At 36.4% G+C, this 17,953-nt stretch overlaps 1 protein-coding gene across 1 annotated transcript; it reads left to right on the forward strand.

Annotated features, from left to right (window-relative positions):
* Positions 1-1,046: 1,046 nt before the first annotated feature.
* nfx1 (nuclear transcription factor, X-box binding 1) lies at positions 1,047-17,748 on the forward strand. The gene is made up of 24 exons (XM_051114806.1): positions 1,047-1,229; positions 1,740-2,669; positions 5,697-5,858; positions 6,430-6,507; positions 6,676-6,781; positions 7,134-7,205; positions 8,343-8,482; positions 8,581-8,680; positions 8,923-9,140; positions 10,015-10,112; positions 10,200-10,230; positions 10,322-10,404; positions 10,493-10,601; positions 10,678-10,797; positions 11,873-11,952; positions 12,097-12,327; positions 13,545-13,618; positions 13,809-13,907; positions 15,198-15,239; positions 15,354-15,449; positions 15,894-15,960; positions 16,066-16,211; positions 16,367-16,471; positions 17,052-17,748. The coding sequence occupies exons 1-24, from the start codon at positions 1,208-1,210 to the stop codon at positions 17,125-17,127; spliced, it is 3,285 nt and encodes a 1,094-aa protein (XP_050970763.1). The 5' UTR covers positions 1,047-1,207; the 3' UTR covers positions 17,128-17,748.
* Positions 17,749-17,953: the final 205 nt, after the last annotated feature.

Raw genomic sequence — 17,953 nt, forward strand, 5'->3', positions numbered from 1 at the left:
TTAAATTATTTAAAATAATGTTTAATTGACATTTTTTAATGTAATATTGATGAAAGCATACATAGTATTGTAATGTTTTTAAATTACACATTTATTTGTTGTTATATTAAATCTATATTTGAACATTTCTAAGGGACGCAAAAGGCACCAAATGACCCTAGGGCCAAACAAATGCATGCGCAGCTCACACAATTCAACCAAAAATTCTGTCATCATTTACACACCCTCAAGTTGTTCCAAACCTTTATAAGATTCTTTCTTGTGTTACAAGAAAATATTTAGCATTAGAACAATGTTAGTCATGGAATAGAGGCATTGGCGTCTGTACACCGAAAAAATACTACGGAGATCAGTGGCTACCGTCAACTGAGAATTCTGTGTACAGTATTTTAGTTGTGACGTAGAATGTGTTGCACTTTATTGCAAATAGGTCTAAATTTGGTAAGGTTTCAGTTACCAATACCACTGTAGAAAATGCTCTATTCATAATTACTTTAGTAATTCCGTGAACGAAAATGTGGAATAACAGATGGTTACGAGTAAAATTTCGCTGGTTATGTGGCCTCCGATAACACAATCCAATCCGTATAAAATAAATAAGCTTTTAATGCTATTTCTGACGTATTTATTAAGCCAGTGTGCATATGTCCATTGTTTAATGCGCTATTTTTTATTCAGAAAATTATTGAATGCACATTTAAAACAATGTTTTCAATCTTATTGAAGAATTAATCCTAAATTAACACATTTCTGTAAATAAAAAAAAAGTGCACATTGAAATGTACTTTTATTGCCAAGGTATATGAGGGGAAAAACGTACTTCTATAAAGAACCAATTTAAATGTACGCACGTATTATATTACACAACTATGAATAGTAATCGGGTTGTCGTTGTTATAAAAATAATAAAAAAAAAAAAAAAAAAAAAAAAAAAATATATATATATATATATATATATATATATATATATATGTTTAAAAAATAAATAGATGTAAATATGTGACGTCACAGCTGTGACGCTTGCAGTCACGTGTCTGTCTGAGCGATCGGTGTTCTCTGATTGGACGAGCAGTTTCAGCACAACTAGCACCAACTCAGTCAGTGTAGTTCATAAACAATTCTTCTCCTTATCGGTTTCTCAGTTGAATTATCATATACTCCGCCGTTTTGAGTAAATCTCGTCTCAACTGTCTTGAGTTCCGGCCGAATGGCTGAAGCCTCCGTTACAGGTAAGGGTTTAATTATGGCTTCGCGCCTCATAACGGCTAGCTGAAGTGAGAAGTGTGGTTGTTTACGGCCTCTCTTCTCAGCAATATTATCGAAGTATTTGAGAAAATTAAACAAAATAAAATAAAAAGGTGTTTTGTGACTTCTTTACGCGATTTATTTGACCGTTTAGAGAAGAATATTTTACCAGCCATCACCACCTTACGTCACGTCACGTCCGTAGGGACGAAGTGGAAGTTGGTTTGTCAATGTGTAACAAGTTAAAAGCACGCCAGTAGATTCATGAATTACATTTTTTGACTGATCGACAGACCTTTTAACGGTAGAGAGAATGGTAGGTGACGTCTTATCTTCGCCATGTGACGTTTCTGCCTTTTGTAAAAAAGCTGAGTCAATGTGTTCACAATGTACAGTGCATGCAAAGAATCCATCCGTGGCTGTATAGATAATGCTATAGTAATAAAATCAAAGGGCAGAAAATAAGCCTGACAACCATTTGTCTTCACTTTTAGACACATCGAAGTTGAATCCAGAGTCTGCTGAGTTTGTACCACAAGCTAAACCCAACCAGGCCCATACTAAGAGAAATTACAGGCAACAGCACCACAGTCAGGACTGGAGGGCTCATCATGTTAGGCCTCATCATCACGTTAGACAGTCCGGTGTGACTAAGAATGATCAAAATGAGTCTGAAAATCCTGCCAATAATACACTACCTCCTCCTGAACGTCCCATCAGAGAAGACTTCAGAGGTAGAGGCAGAGGAGGAAGACGAGGAGGACGCGGCGATGGTAGGCACAGTAATGACCATCGCCCTCTGAACAAGAGATGGACAAAACCTGGAAGTGATAGCGACTGCTCTGGAAAGGACAATGGAGCTTTTGGTCGTGAGCGACCAAACTCACCCACTTCTAATAGATCCACAGATGAGGAGAAGAAAGAAAGAACAACCGTGGAAGCTGATGTAAGAAAGTCTTATCAAGACAACCGACGTAAGCAGCCCAATAAAGCGAGAGCTGAGAGATCGATAAATGAGCCTCTGCTCAGGAACCAACAGGAGAACCGGGAAAACCAGGCTGATGCTGGAGACGCAAAGCCTGCAGCAGTTCATGAACAACCAGAGTCTGAGCAGAGGAGCCATAAGGGATGGAGAGGTGGAGATCGGCGCGTGCAACCCAATTCCCGGAGGAAAGGACCGCCCCCTAGCCTTGGGATTGAGGGTAACTGGAGAGAAAGAGAACCTGCTCAGAACAGAGCGGAGGAGAGGAGAGTTGCAGAAGGTGAGGGTGGAAGACATGAGGAGTCCAACATGAACAGAGGAGGTGCGAGAGGGAAAAGGCCATTAATGCAGAATCCAGGGCTGAGGAGAGGTGGGGGTCCTGAGCGACGGACTGGACCGGTGAAGCGCACAGAGGCTCCAAAAAGCAAAGAAACACAGACAGGTGATGTGTTTTAGATCAGGGGCTTTTACCATGAAGCTGGTTTTGATTAGTTTGTGCCAGTCCTGGGTTTTAGGCATCTTCAAAACACAAATGAAAATATTTTTGATGAAATCCGAGAATTCTGACCATGCATTGACAGAAACGCGTTAACAATGTCCTTACTACCTTTCTGGGCCTTGAAGTCTATGCAGGGTCAGAAAGCTCTCGAATTTCATCAAAAATGTCTTAATTTGTGTTCTGACATGCTCTGTGGCAGGTTTTGTTTTAAGTAAGCGGTCTAAAATTAAAATTGGACCAATAAGCTCTGAGCAGTGTGATCCTTCTGACACAATGTCAGTCTCTCCACCAGTTTAAATGTAGCAATTAATAGCAAACTTTCAGTTTAAATGCATATAAATGTATATAGTATATTGCAGCTTTAGGACTCAATTTATAAGACTTATAAGACATTATAAAAATGTTGTTGTGGAAATATGCAAAATAACTAGTGCTATCAAGCGATAAATCAGGATTAATCACATCCCAAATAAATTTTTTTTTTTACGTAATATATGTGTGTATACTCTGTATTTTATTATGTATATATAAATAAACACACATACAGTATTTATTTTGAAAAGATTTACATGTATATATTTATGTTCGTATAATTAATATTATACATAAATACTTTTAATATATGAACATAATATAATTTTTAGGGCCGCCCCCCTAATAGTCGGCTAATCATTAGGCGATGCAAAGAGGCTTGGTCGACCAAAATTTTATTAGTGGTAGAAAAAAAATTCCACAGGAAGTGGAAGTAACGCAGTCTGTGACAGACAGACCGTTAACTGCTTGTCTATGTGGTAATATAGTAATATAGTACGTCAGGCAGATGTTTTGGATGCAATTAATCATTTGACAGCACTAAAAAATAACTTGTTTCAACAGTTTAATACAGGAAAATGTCCTTTAGTTGTCCCCCTTTTTTTCCTCTTAATATACAACAGAGGACGAATCTCACAAACTTTCTTCTGAGAAGTAAACTGTTGCACAGCATAGTGTTGTCACGGTACCAAAATTTCAGTATTCGGTACCAATACCAGTGAAAATCCACGGTTCTCGGTACCAATTTCGGTACCAAATCAAAACACAAAAACATGAATTGAACAACACTATTTTTATTTATAACAAACAAAAATAAAACAAAGTTTTGACTTGGAAGCTGGTATTTTGGGCTGAGGTGATGAAGCATTTGCTGAAATCCCCATTTTTCACTGTATAAACTGGCACTTGATCCATACATGTGAATTCAGCAACAGCTCGGTTCAGTTTTCTTGCCTCAGGTGAGTTTTTGTCATACTTCTGCTGCTGAAAAGCATCTGGAACCGTTGTCTGCTTAGGAGTTTGGTTCGTGGTCTTCTTCAGCCTGCAGCTGTAAAAGGAAAATATAAATAAAACAATTGGCTGAGTCTAACTAAATGCAATATTAGATTGACACCAGCTAAACAGAACTTTATATATAACTTTTCAGTAAATAACAAACCTCAGCTTTTTATTAAGTTAGATAAGATTACTTATATTGAGTGTAAGATATCAATGTTACACAGACGGAAACTGTCTTATTAAAAACACTTTACAAAAAGACTCCATTTAACATGACTTAAAAAAACAAGTGTTACATAGCAATTATTCTCTTAATTTCAAAATGTATTAATAATTTATTTTAAATTAAAAGTTGTATCTGTTAACATTATTTCACGCACAATGAACAAACATGAACCATCAAATGTTTGTATAAAACAAAATTCACACACATTAATTAATGTTCACTCACTGTAAATTGATGTTAGATAATATTAAGTAATGTTAATGAATAGTATCTTTTACCAAACTATACAGGACTGTATTTGACTGTACTTTTATTTAATCAAACTGCGCAAACTATATTTCATAGCCTAGAACTGCTTTTCTGATGGACCGATTTTAAGGCTATAAACATTAACCATACATTTGTACATTTGTTCTCTAACACACATATTTTAGCTACACAGGTCATTTAAAAGCCTCAGGTGTGCAAAAATACCACACTATCATGTCCTGTTTTTTTTTTTTTTTTTAATAAACGCTATAGGAGCATTAAACACGTAATAAAGAAGTTTATTCTAATACTCGCGTTAGCATTAGCCGCGCTTATGCTAACGATTAACTAAGCAAATGGCGATGTTTATTTAAGGTATAATTTTTATAACAAAAGCTCTAAATATAAAATTAAATGAAAACTTACCTGCTTGAACTCTTTCATTAAATCTGGGTGTCGGTCTTTGAGGTGTTTTATTAATTTCGATGTATTTCCTCCTTTTGAGAAAGAACTTCGATGCACCGTTTGCAAATGGGTTTCTGATGATCTATGATGTTGCCCTTGTCATCAGCCGCAAATACAAAATATTTCCACACGTGGCTCCTTCCTCCTTTCTTTTCAACAAGCGGATTCAGAGCAGCCGCATCAGCAGCACCGCCGGTCGCCGTGTCTCTGTGCTTTTGTGAAGAAGACGCAACAACTGCGCAGTGCGTACTTTCCGCATAGCGCAGTAAGAACCGGGTTGACCGGGCGCTCGGTACCACCGGTACTTAAGAAAACCTGGTACCGTAACATTTAATTTTTTTTAGTACCGACTTGGTACCGAAGTACCGGGTCTTTTGACAACACTAGCACAGCATGTGATTGGCTGTTCGCTACTGATATACACTACTGTCATACATTCACACTTTCACATCGTCAGTAGTTATTAATTAACTTGAGATTTTTTCAACTTCAAACCAATCCTGTAACCCAGAGTATATGAGTTCTTGTACTTGAGTATAAATATATGAGTTCTTGTTTGGTTTTGTAACAAATAATTGTCTTACAGCTATACCCTGGTTGTAAATACTTTGTACAATAATTAATAGCTGACAAAGTGGTGTCTGATAGTATTTCTGTGTCTCTGTTGTTTATGAGTTATTTTTTTTTTAACATGTTCAACGCTGTGTGTGTTTATATAGGTTGTCTAATTGAACAGCTGACGGAGGAGAAGTATGAGTGTATGGTCTGTTGTGAAGTGATTCGGGTCATGGCTCCGGTTTGGAGCTGTCAGAGCTGTTTCCATGTATTTCACCTTAACTGCATCAAGAAATGGGCTCGGTCACCTACATCTCATGCTGATGGTACGTCAACCGCCTCTTACCTATGATAGGGGACATTACCAGAGACTCGTATTACTACGAATGGGAGAACCCGCAACACGCAATTTGGTGGCTGCAGTGCAGCTGTCTTTTAAATAAACCAGATAGTAGAGTCATTTCATCACTGCAGCTGCCGTTAGAAGCTCCAGTTCCCATAGAAACCTGAGACTTGAGCTTAAGACTGCACGTGCGCATTGGCAGTGCTGACCTAAAATATATCCACTTTTTTTAATAATGCTATTTGAGTGTAAGAATTTTTATTGGAGAGTTTATGTCAGATTTTATCATTTTATTGTTTTTTTGTGAGTCTGATGAGTAGTTTTTGATATTTCAATATTTCCTTATTCAAAGTCGATAGGTGTTGGTCTTGCATGCTCAAAATAGCTGCCTAGAGGCTTCAAAAATTTGATTGCAGAGTGAACTGATTTTCTTAGAGGAAACTTTAACATCAATATACAGACAGACTGTAGACATGATTTCTAAAAAATAAATTTCAAATACAGTGGGCTAGTCCATAGTTTAATAACAACTCTAAATGGTTCAATATTTACAGATGGCACTGAAGGTTGGCGTTGTCCTGCATGCCAGCATGTGGCACTTAAAGCCCCAAATGCTTATACCTGCTTCTGTGGTAAGATGATTTTGGTTTCTGCGTCTTACGTGATATTTTTGTTTCTGTTCTAAATCTCCACAGTTTGTAAAATGACAATATGGCTTTGTTTATAATGGATAATGCTGTAAAACTGAAGAATTTGGTTCTCTAGATTTCTGTTTGTTCACCTTTCATATTAATGGACAGGGAAGGTGACCAATCCTGAGTTTCAACGCACTGAGATCCCTCACAGCTGTGGAGATATGTGTGGGAAAAAGAGGAGTGGAGGGGAATGCAATCACCCCTGTAACATGTAAGAACTCAGCAGCACAATCTGCTGCCAACAATCAATGCATTCACATGCTTTTGGCTTAGACTGGGTGACAATGATTATAAAAAATCTATTTTTTTTTTTTTTTTTTTTTTTTTAAAGTCTAATGTAAACACCTCGTAAGAATCACATCTGGTAAACCTGAAACCATATGCTTGCCTTCTACCAGCCAATTATGCATCTTTCTTAGGAGTGATTACTCAACTAGTCATTAAGGCAACTCGCTTGTTTGCACAGCTGTGATTTTGCATATGTTTATAGGATATGTGCTGTGCCATTGGTCAATCTAGTGTTGACATTCTTGCATGATAAGAATTTCTCTTGCTCTGTGCAGCTTGTGCCATCCTGGACCCTGTCCACAGTGTCCAGCTTTTATCACAAAGTCCTGCAAGTGTGGGAGAATGAGGTACTATTATCTATTTCTAATTAACTCTGTATATAATAATTTACCCAGATACAGTTGAGGTCAAAAGTTTACATACACCTTGCAGAATCTGCCAAATGTTAATAATTTTACCAAAATAAGAGGGATTGAAATGCACAAGAGAAAATAAGAGCTGAATTTATAAAACTGACCCTGTTCAAAAGTTTACATACACTTGATTCTTAATACTGTGTTGTTACCTGAATGATCCACAGCTGTGTTTTTTTTGTTTAGTGATAGTTGTTTATGAGTCCCTTGATTGTCCTGAACAGTTAAACTGCCTGCTGTTCTTTAGTAGAATCCAGGTCCCACAAATTCTTTGGTTTTTCAGGATTTTTGTGTATTTGAACCCTTTGAAGCAATGATTGGGATTTTGTTATTCATCTTTTTACACTGATGACAACTGAGGAACTCATATGCAACTATTACAGAAGGTTCAAATGCTCACTGATGCTCCAGAAGGAAAAATTACGCATTAAGAGCCAGGGGTGTAAACTTTTAAACACTATGAAATTTTTTCATATTTTGCCTAAATATCATATTTCTTTGAGTTAGTACTGCCGTTCAGAAGCTACAGAAGATACTTACATGTTTCACAGAAGGCAAAATAAGTTAAATTTACCCTGATCTTCAAATTTAAAAAGTTTTCACCTCCCTGCTCTTAATGCATTGTATTTCCTTTTGGAGCATCAGTGTCCTCCATGTGAAAAGATTGATCTCAAAATCACACAGTCATCATTGGAAAGGGTTCAAATACACAAAAATGCTGAAAATCCAAAGAATTTGTGAGGCCTAACGGATTTTTCTGAAGAACAGCGGGCAGTTTAACTGTTCAGGACAAACAAAAGACTCATGAACAACTATCACTAGTACAACACAGTATTAGGAATCAAGTGTATGTAAACTTTCTACATTTATTGTTTTCTCTTGTGGACTATGGAAACGTCTTTTATGTGAATCTTAGTCAGGTCAGTACTAAATAAAAAATAACACGCATTTTGTATGATGCCTCTTATTTTAATAAATAATTAACATTTTGCAGATTCTGAAAGGTGTATGTAAACTTTTGACCTCAACTGTATATGCGGGCCGAACAACACCAGTTTCTTATGTGTGCAGTAAGCAGGTTCGCTGCAGTCAGACAGGACCTCTGCTTTGTGAGGATGCTTGTGGGGCTCGACTGAACTGCTCAGAGCACTTCTGTGCCCAGGTGTGCCACTCAGGGCCATGCCAACCCTGCCGACTTCGTGTTCAGCAAGGTAAGTAGTCCTTGTGTCATTTAGTTGGCTTTAGTGTTTATTCAATCATTTAATGTAATGCATTGTAATTCTCCTGCAATGTCTTTGTACCATTTCAGCCTGCTTCTGTGGTGTGGTGTTCAGGGAGGTGGCATGTGGGACTGATCGGGAAAATTTTGATGGATCAGGATACTTCTCCTGTTGCAAACCCTGTGGAAAGTATGTAATGACATTCTCTTCACTTGTCAATGTATGACATTAAACATTTTATAAGTATTCTGTATGCAGAGCCTTAATATCTAAGTTAACTAGTCTTAAATATGTAGACTTGTGTTTTAGTTCATTTTAATGATGTGTTCATTTTTGGCCTGGTTATTAAATACAGACATTTGCATTCAGATATTTTGCACTCTTTTTCCATAAATGTATGTGAGCTCTCATCTCTCAATCTGTTGCTCTAGGATGCTAGACTGCAAGTCCCACCGCTGTCAACAGGTATGCCACCCTGGCCAGTGTCAGTCATGTCCACTCAGCCCCAAGCTGGTTCACAGTTGTTCATGTGGACAGACTCCGTTAGCTAAACTTCTGGAGCTCGGCTATCCAGAGAGAAAGACCTGTACTGACCCGATCCCCTCCTGTGGCAAGACCTGCAACAAGCCGCTGCCCTGTGGAGATGGTGGTATGGGTCTGATTTGGAATGATATTTGTTCATAAATGGAAGAGGAAGTTTGTTGTTAAAATAGGAAAAGAGAAGATTATCACAACTTAATTTCATCCTTACTTTAAGTATGCAGTGCAAACAATAAGAAAACCACTGGTCCTGTGATACTTTCAAAACATTTCTTGGTTTGTTTGAGCAGTCCAACATGCCAAAGTCTGGATCAAGCTATTTTGAAACTAGGGTGAGAATGTATGACAGAATAAGGGCGGATTCTAGAGTCTTGCACATATGTGACCCTGGACCACAAAACCAGTCATAAGTAACACGAGTATATTTGTAGTAATAGCCAACAATACATTGTATGGGTGAAAATTCTAGATTTTTCTTTTATGCCAAAAATCACTAGGGTATTAAGTAAATATCATGTTACATAAAGATATTTTGGAAATTTTCTAGCATAAATATATCAAAACTTAATTTTAATTTTAATGCATTGCTAGACTTTATTTGGACAACTTTAAAGGCGATTTCTCAATATTTTGATTTTTTTTTTTTTTTTTTTTTTTTTTTTGGCACCCTTAGATTCTGAATTTTCAAATAGTTGTATCTCTGCCAAATATTTTCCTATCCTAACAAACCATACATCACTGGAAAGCTCATTTATTCAGACCCTCATGAATTGTTTTGTGTTCCAGAGTCACATACATTGTTTGCAAATTGCTTTATATTGGCAAAATCTTGAATATTTACATTTTTGCTCATTTTGGAAGTGAATGCTTGACAGTCTCCTATCATTTCCATTGTCTTACAGTAGCATAATATGTAACACTTTCAGCATAAAACTGTTCAAAATGCTTATATTTCCTTTTCTCTTGCATCTGATCTGCTGTAGATTCTGTCCACTTGTGTGAAAAGCTCTGCCATGAGGACAGCTGTGGGCCATGCTCTCTGACCTCCTCTATTAAATGCAGATGTGGCAGTAACAGCAAGGTTAGCCGGTTATCGTACAGCTGCACTAAGGTCAGGAAGTTCTGAAAACTGCAGATGTAATTCATACTCTCTCTTCTGTCTTCATAGGAAGTTCCTTGTGCAACCATTCAGACTGAACGTAAGGATTTGGTTATTTGTGTAACACATTAATTATATGTTCTGACCACACCAGAGTAGCAGTTGTAATGCTAATGTGCAATCCTTTACAGGAGATATGGTGTTTACTTGTGAGAAACGCTGCAGCAAGAAACGCTCCTGCGGCAGACACAAGTGTGGAGAGCTGTGTTGTGTGGTGAGTCTTTTAGATTTTTTTCATGATAGGTTTATCCAGGTATAATAGCCACAAGAAAGGTTTAAGTAAACTTCTCTGTCTTTGTCAGGATGTGGAGCATAAGTGTTCAATGATTTGTGGTTACAAACTAAATTGCGGTCTACATCGATGTCAGGACCTTTGTCACCGTGGCAACTGCCAGCCCTGTTGGCAAACCAGTAAGCCTGGCCTTCTAGAGCATCTTTATGTATGTCCATCTCTTTTTTTCTTACACAGCACTGTGTTTTCTCAAAGGTTTTGATGAGTTAACCTGCTACTGTGGGGAGACTGTGCTCTTCCCGCCCATCCCTTGTGGAACCAGACCTCCTGAATGTAAAAACTTATGTACCCGAAGCCACGATTGTGATCATCCAGGTACTGCACAGGTCAACCACAAATATACTAATTAATGGATGTACAGTATGTCAAGATTTATATACATGCTGTATGATTCATTATGAAGTTACTGTGCTTGACTATTTGTAATTTTTAAAGGGATAGTTCACCCAAAAAAGAAAAGTACTCAGCCTCATGTCGTTCCAAACCCGTAAGACCTTTGTTCATCTTCTGAACACAGAGATATTTTTCATGAAATCCAAGAGCTTTCTGACCCTGCATAGACAGCATTGCAACTACCAGGTTGAAGGCACAGAAAGGTAGTAAGGACATTGTTAAAATAGTCCATGTGACATCAGTGGTTCAACCTTAATTTTATGAAGCTACGAGAATATTGTTTTTGCACAAAGAAAACAAATATAATGATTTTATTCGACAGTTTGTTCTCTTCCATGTCAGTCTTTGATGCACGTTTATGAGAGTACCATGATGTATGCATGTGATGCTGCTGATGCAGGAGCCGGCGTTCTGACATAGAACATCCATCTCTCTTAGTTCATCGTCTGTATGTTCTGGTTCAAATAAGTAAGTCTGGGCAAAAAATTGCAAGTCATCCTCCCTGTTGAAATCTTCAAACATGTTTACGAAGACTGTTTTATGTACAGTGCATTTTCCTTTGCTTGTAAACAAGACACAGCGCATCTGGGTTCTACGTAACGCAAGTACTCTCCTGAACATGCATTGAAGACTGACACAGAAGAGAAGAAATTGTTAAATAAAGTTGTTATTTTCGTTTTCTTTGCTCACAAAAAGTGTTCTCATAGCTTCTTAAAATTATTGTTGAACCACTGATGTCACATGGACTATTTTAACAATGTCCTTTCAGGGCCTTGAATGTTTTAGTTGCGTTGCTGTCCATGCAAGGTCAGAAAGCTTTTGGATTTCATCAAAAATATCTTAATTTGTGTTTCAAAGATGAACAGTGCGGGTTTGGAATGATACGAGGGTGAGTAATTAATGACAGAATTTACATTTTTGGGTGAACAATCCCTTTAATTGTACTACGGTACTACGGTTCAAAAGTCTGATTGTTTTGTTTATGATTTTTCTGTAGTGTTCCATTCATGCCATAGTGAGGAGATATGTCCTCCCTGTACCTACCTTACCAAGAAGTGGTGCATGGGTAATCATGAGGTAAAAGTACATTTTTAAAACAAACTTAAGACTTCCTTCATGTTTTTTAAATATATTATTTTAAGCAAAGACTATCCTATTTTGCACTCTCAGAAAAGTTTCAAATCTCATCTTTCACACTATTTTCATTTCATTTCTCATTAGCAAAGGAGTAATATCCCATGCCACCTGCAGGACATCTCTTGTGGTTTAGTGTGTGATAAACCCTTACCCTGCGGTTCTCATCACTGTAAGAAAATATGTCACCGTGGGGAATGCCAGGCAGAGGGAGAGTGTAAGCAACCATGCACTTACCCTAGACCTAGCTGTGGACACCCCTGTGCTGCTCCGTGCCACCCAGGCACCCCCTGTCCACCCACTATCTGCAGTGCCAAGGTAAAGCCCTTCTTTCATCCAAAATCTACACAGTCAGTTTATAGACGGAACATGCAGTTATTGCTCAAAGCAGTCCTTTGTTTCCTCAGCTGTAGCCTGATTATGATTCTTTCGATTCCTCAGCTGCAGGGTGCCTGTGGTCTGGCACATGCTTACAGACAAACGTACATTATTGGTTATGTAAAGTGTTGGAAAGGAACAGTAAATTATGGTTTTCATAAACATCTATTATAGTTGTTTATTACAGCTTGTCACAATCTTCAGATGATTTGTTGTTCTTAAGTGTAGAAGACTGATCAAAAGGATATCTGATTATCTAAGCACAAAAACTCCTCAGCTACACTACCAGTCAAAAGGTTTTGAAAAGTATTTTTCATGTTTTTTAAAGAAGTCTCTTCTGCTCACCAAGCCTACATTTACTTGATCCAAAGTACAGCAAAAACAGTACAATTTTGAAATATTTTTACTATTTAAAGTAACTGTTTTCTATTTGAATATATTTTAAAATGTAATTTATTCCTGTGATTTCAAAGCTGAATTTTTAGCATCATTACTCCAGTCACACAGTCTCCAGTCATTCTAGTATTCTGTTTTGCTGCTCAGAAAACATTTAGCAGATTTTTTTTTTCAGGTTTCTTTGAATAGAAAGTTCAGAAAAACAGCATTATTCTGAAATAGAAATCTTTTGTAACATTATAAATGTCTTTATTATCACTTTTGATTAATTCACAGCTTTCTTGCTAAATAAAAGTATTAATTTCCATAATTTCTTTCCCAAGAAAACAGTCTTAAATATTGATGCTAATAATAATAATAATAATAATAAATGTTTCTTGAACAGCAAATCGCCATGTTAGAATGATTTCTGAAGGATCATGTGACACTGAAGACTGGAGTAATGATGCTGAAAATGTAACTTTGATCGCAGGAATAAATTATATTTTAAAATATATTCAAATAGAAAGCAGTTATTTTAAGTAGTAAAAAGATTTCACAATAATACTGCTTTTGCTGTATTTTGGATCAAATAAATGCAGGTTTGGTGAGCAGAAGAGCCTGTTTTTAAAGAACATTAAAAATGTTACTGTTCAAAAACTTTTGACTGGTAGTGTATATCTTTTATTTTTGTAGAAACTTCCATGTTCTGTAAGCTGAAAGTTTTCAAAATGGTGAGCGTTACATTATACTCATGGTTATTTCCCACTTTTAATCTCTAGGTGTCACTGCAGTGTGACTGTGGCCGAAAGAAAGAGACCGTTCCTTGTGCTGATGCAGCCAGTTCCTACCAAAGGTTAAAACACTCCACGCTATCAGAGCCTTCATAGACATTCAAAGTAGTTTTATGTTGATAAATTGGCTGACACAAGCCTTTTCTTTTCTTTCTCATTCTATTTCCCCACTAATGATTGTGTACTCATAGCGAGCCAGTACATTTAAAATGAATGATATACATATGCAAATAAGATCTTTATATTCTACAGATATGCAGCTATTGCCGTTGCCAGCAAGCTGTCAGATATGCAGCTGGGAGAGTCCGTTGACATTGGACAGCTCACGAAGAAAGAGCAAAGAAAAGCCAGGTATACTCACAGACTAAAACTTGCAAGACTGCTTGTTTTTATGAGTCATCCAGAAGAATAGTCTGTGGGTCAGTGTTTACCTTATGTAAGTGACAGCATTAGTGGTTTTTGCTGTTTCTGACAAGTTCAAAGCTGCATTGAAGGAGAGCAGGGTACAGCATAAACACTCACTAACCACAAACTGATTTTGGTTCTTTAAATTGAAAATGGCTGGTAAGTCAAAGGGAACCCTGTTATGTTGTAGCAATTTTCTATTTCACTGAAGGTAGGAGACAAAAAGCTTTTGAAAATGCATTTCTTGGAAGAAAGGTCAACAGTCAGGTCATGCAGATTGGCTGCAGACAGAGCGTGACAAAGAACACTGTGGCTCAGTATTTATATCCTAATCAAACCAGGATGCTTCTATCTCACCCAGTCATAATGCATATTCTACTGTACATGTGTCCATTTAAGGTATCTAGTCACGTTTCTAAGTATTTAATGCAAATCATCTTCTTAGAAGCTAGGATGTAGGTTCTCTAAAATAACATTTCCTGTCTCACATTAGTCTTGCACCTTCGAGACATGGTATCAACATGAGCGTTAAAGAACTTCCCATTTTCCCATTTATTAACTGGCAGCTGTCCTGTCTCCAGTTGAGAGAAATCAGGATTAAATGCAGTGGCATTGTGTGTGTTGTGTAATCATGATGCTTACTGTAGTTTTAGACTAAATGTAACTAAAGTAACTTAACTTGCACAAAAACCGATTCGGTTTTCCTCAAAATGAATAAAAATTGTGAAAATTTCTCAGAATATGGTGTAAACCTGCAATAATTAAATATTTACACAAATATCATTGTATTTAATCCAGTTTTATTAACCAGTGTTTTTGCTGCTGAGCTTCGATTATCAAATCATACTAATAAGCAAAAATGATTTTATGATTTTGATAAAATAACGTTTGTGCTTCATTTTTTTTTTTTTTTTTTTTTTTTTTTTAAATTGCTGAAGAGTGTTGGATTTTCTCCTGCACTCTACTGTACTGTACTTCACTTTTTGGTGTGAAAGAGCTTTTACATTTATCAAAAATAGAACTTTTCATATTAAAAGACAAACAAGCAAGCCCAGCCCAGATTTGAAAAGTAATACAAAAGTAATGTAACATACTATTTTACTAAAAAAAAGTAACTAATTACATCACTTTGTTTCTTTTTATTCATTACTTTTAAAAGTAACTTTCCCCAACACTGATTGTTAGTAACATGGTTTGGTAGTGGAGTAACATTTTTACTTGGTTGTTCTCTCACAGGTTGGAGTGTGATCAAGAATGTGCTACACTGGAGAGGAACAGGTGAACGTAAAAATGTTATTCCCACACTCTTTTTCTCTATCTGTCCCTGTATAAATTACTAGATGTGTCTATGTGTGGGTGCGCAGGTTTTGATGTTTTCTGTTTTGCCTCTAGGCGTCTGGCTGAGGCCCTGCAGATTGATCAGTCAGTGGATACTTTCAACAAGTCAACGTCTTCCAAATATAGTGACACTCTCAAAGAAGATGCAAGGTGGATTGAATTTTGAAACAGTTCAAGAATGTATCAACAGCACATAAAGCTAGGACATCACTAAGCTCAAATTCGGTTGAAGAGCTCTCAATGAAGGCATCAGGCATTTTACTTTACTTCTGTTGGATTCTTCAAAACTTAAAGGATGATTTACTACACTTAATAGGTTCAGTTGCTTGCCAGATGTATAAACTGTACAAGACTAAACATAAAAATGAGGATTGCAGCCTACTTATAAAAGCAACAAATGCTTATCCTTTATTTTCTTGTCTCATAACTGAACATTACTAGCAAGTGTGCACTAAAGAATTGCCATTCGAGTTTGGGTTCTTGCACATTTGCTTTGACAGTTTGAAGAAAAACTGAAGTATAGAATATACACACATAATAGGTTATATGTTTAGTCTACTAACTACTAAATTTTTTATTTTTTTTTTAATTCAGGAAAGATTTCAAGTTCGTCAGTGAAATTGAGGAGGAGATTAAGAATTTAGTTGAACTGGCTAACAAGGTAAAATGTTGTAGACCAGTGATCGCGCTATAAATAGTTGACTGTCCACTATTCAAGCACTTGAAGCGTCAGTTTTCAGAGCTCTGTGATTGTGTTTTTCCTCAGGGTAAACAGCCTAAGAGGAGTCACTGTTTTCCACCTATGAAGCGTGAACACCGGAGAATTATCCATGAGCTAGCGGAGGCATACGGTGTGGAAAGCGTCAGCTATGATAGCGAACCCAAGCGCAATGTAGTGGTCACTGCCATCAGGTCAGCAGAAACTGTCACATTTTCGATTGGTCCTCAAACTGTAATAAAGAATACAATTTTTTTTGTAAGCATCATAGCAAACACAACTTCAAAGGTGTCTCTCAGTTAAGCGTATGTCTTTGTGTCAGTGATTGTTTTACGTGTTGTGTTTTCAGGGGGAAATCAGTGTGTCCTAACACTAGTCTGGCTGCTTTGATTGAAAGGGAAACTGTTTCCAGACCCCCTCCTCCTATTGCCCACATCAAACAACACACCAGCAAGTATGTTCACACACATCTCACCTTTCCACTGCCATTCAAACACTGGGTATCATTTATTGATCAAAAAATTATTGTATTACATGTAGTATTATTACAATTTAAAGTAACTGTTTTCTGGTTTACAATATTTTAAATTGTAATTTAATCCTGTGATGACAAAGCTGAATATTCAACAGCCATTACTCCATTTCATCAGTCCATTATCCTTTAGAAATCATTTTAATCAGGATTTTCTTGATGAATAAAGAGCTCAAAATAATTTATTTGGAATGGAAATCTATTACAGATGTCTTTACTGTCACTTCTGATCAATCTAGTGCATTCTTGTTCTATTGAAATATTAATTTATTTAAAAAAATGCTAGTGTGTATGAATACTCTATAAAGGCCAATCAATTTATCAGTATGGTTATTCATATAAGCTATGGTACAGATACTGTAAAGATACTGTGTAAAAAAATCATAGAAAGTGTTTATAATAGAATGTGTTTGTTCATTAATATTTTGTGTATTCATGAAGGGTTGTTTTGAGTGTAATGTGTATCATAACTAATGCAAATTTGTATTCACATTTGTTTCAGGGCTGACAATAGTAATGCTTGGATGAAACAATCTAAAGAGGAGCCCACAATTGATTATTTCGATGTGCAGGATTGACATGAAATTTTGAATAGTCCCTGTAATAATCATACAAAATAAAACTGTACAAAGTCCAGAAACTTCTTTTCACTATAGTTTACAGTTCTGAACACAAACACAGTGAAAATCTAAAGGTATGATTTGTGAATGTTTGTTAGGTTTGCTAGCATCTAGGAGTAAACACTGATGTGGTTTCTGTGCAAATATTAGCTTTAAAAAAAAAAGAAAAAAAGAAATGTGGATTGTATTTGTATTCTGAGACTTCTGAGAATGAGACTAAATATAATTAGAGAACTTGACAATGACATCTGATAGACAACTAATACAAGTGTGAGGAGTTAGTTGGAGTGATATTGGCATCAGGCAGGCTGTTGGTAGTAATCTCATTTTACCATGCCTTGTTAAAGGTGAAAATAATTGTGCATCTCAGTTCCAATAAATAATTCTAAAAGCACAACTTTATGCAGTTCATGTGAATTCAGTGCAATATTGAATAGAATGAAGGGATATCAGTAGTTCTCCACATTCTGCTTTCCAGGCTTCAGGATTATGAAGCCTTTTTCTACTTTCTTCTGACCCAAACAAGAATGATGTTGTGATACTCAGACATAAATTTCAATTAATTTTTTTTTTTTTTTTGATGCTTAAACGGTATACATAGAAAAATATAGAAGATAAATATTCACTATACATGTACAGTTGCATCACAATAAATTAGAATGTCGTGGAAAAGTTCATTTATTTCAGTAATTCAACTCAAATTGTGAAACTCGTGTATTAAATAAATTCAGTGCACACAGACTGAAGTAGTTTAAGTCTTTGGTTCTTTTAATTGTGATGATTT

Source organism: Labeo rohita, chromosome 7, assembly GCF_022985175.1.
Source record: "Labeo rohita strain BAU-BD-2019 chromosome 7, IGBB_LRoh.1.0, whole genome shotgun sequence".
Taxonomy (NCBI): Eukaryota; Metazoa; Chordata; class Actinopteri; order Cypriniformes; family Cyprinidae; genus Labeo; species Labeo rohita.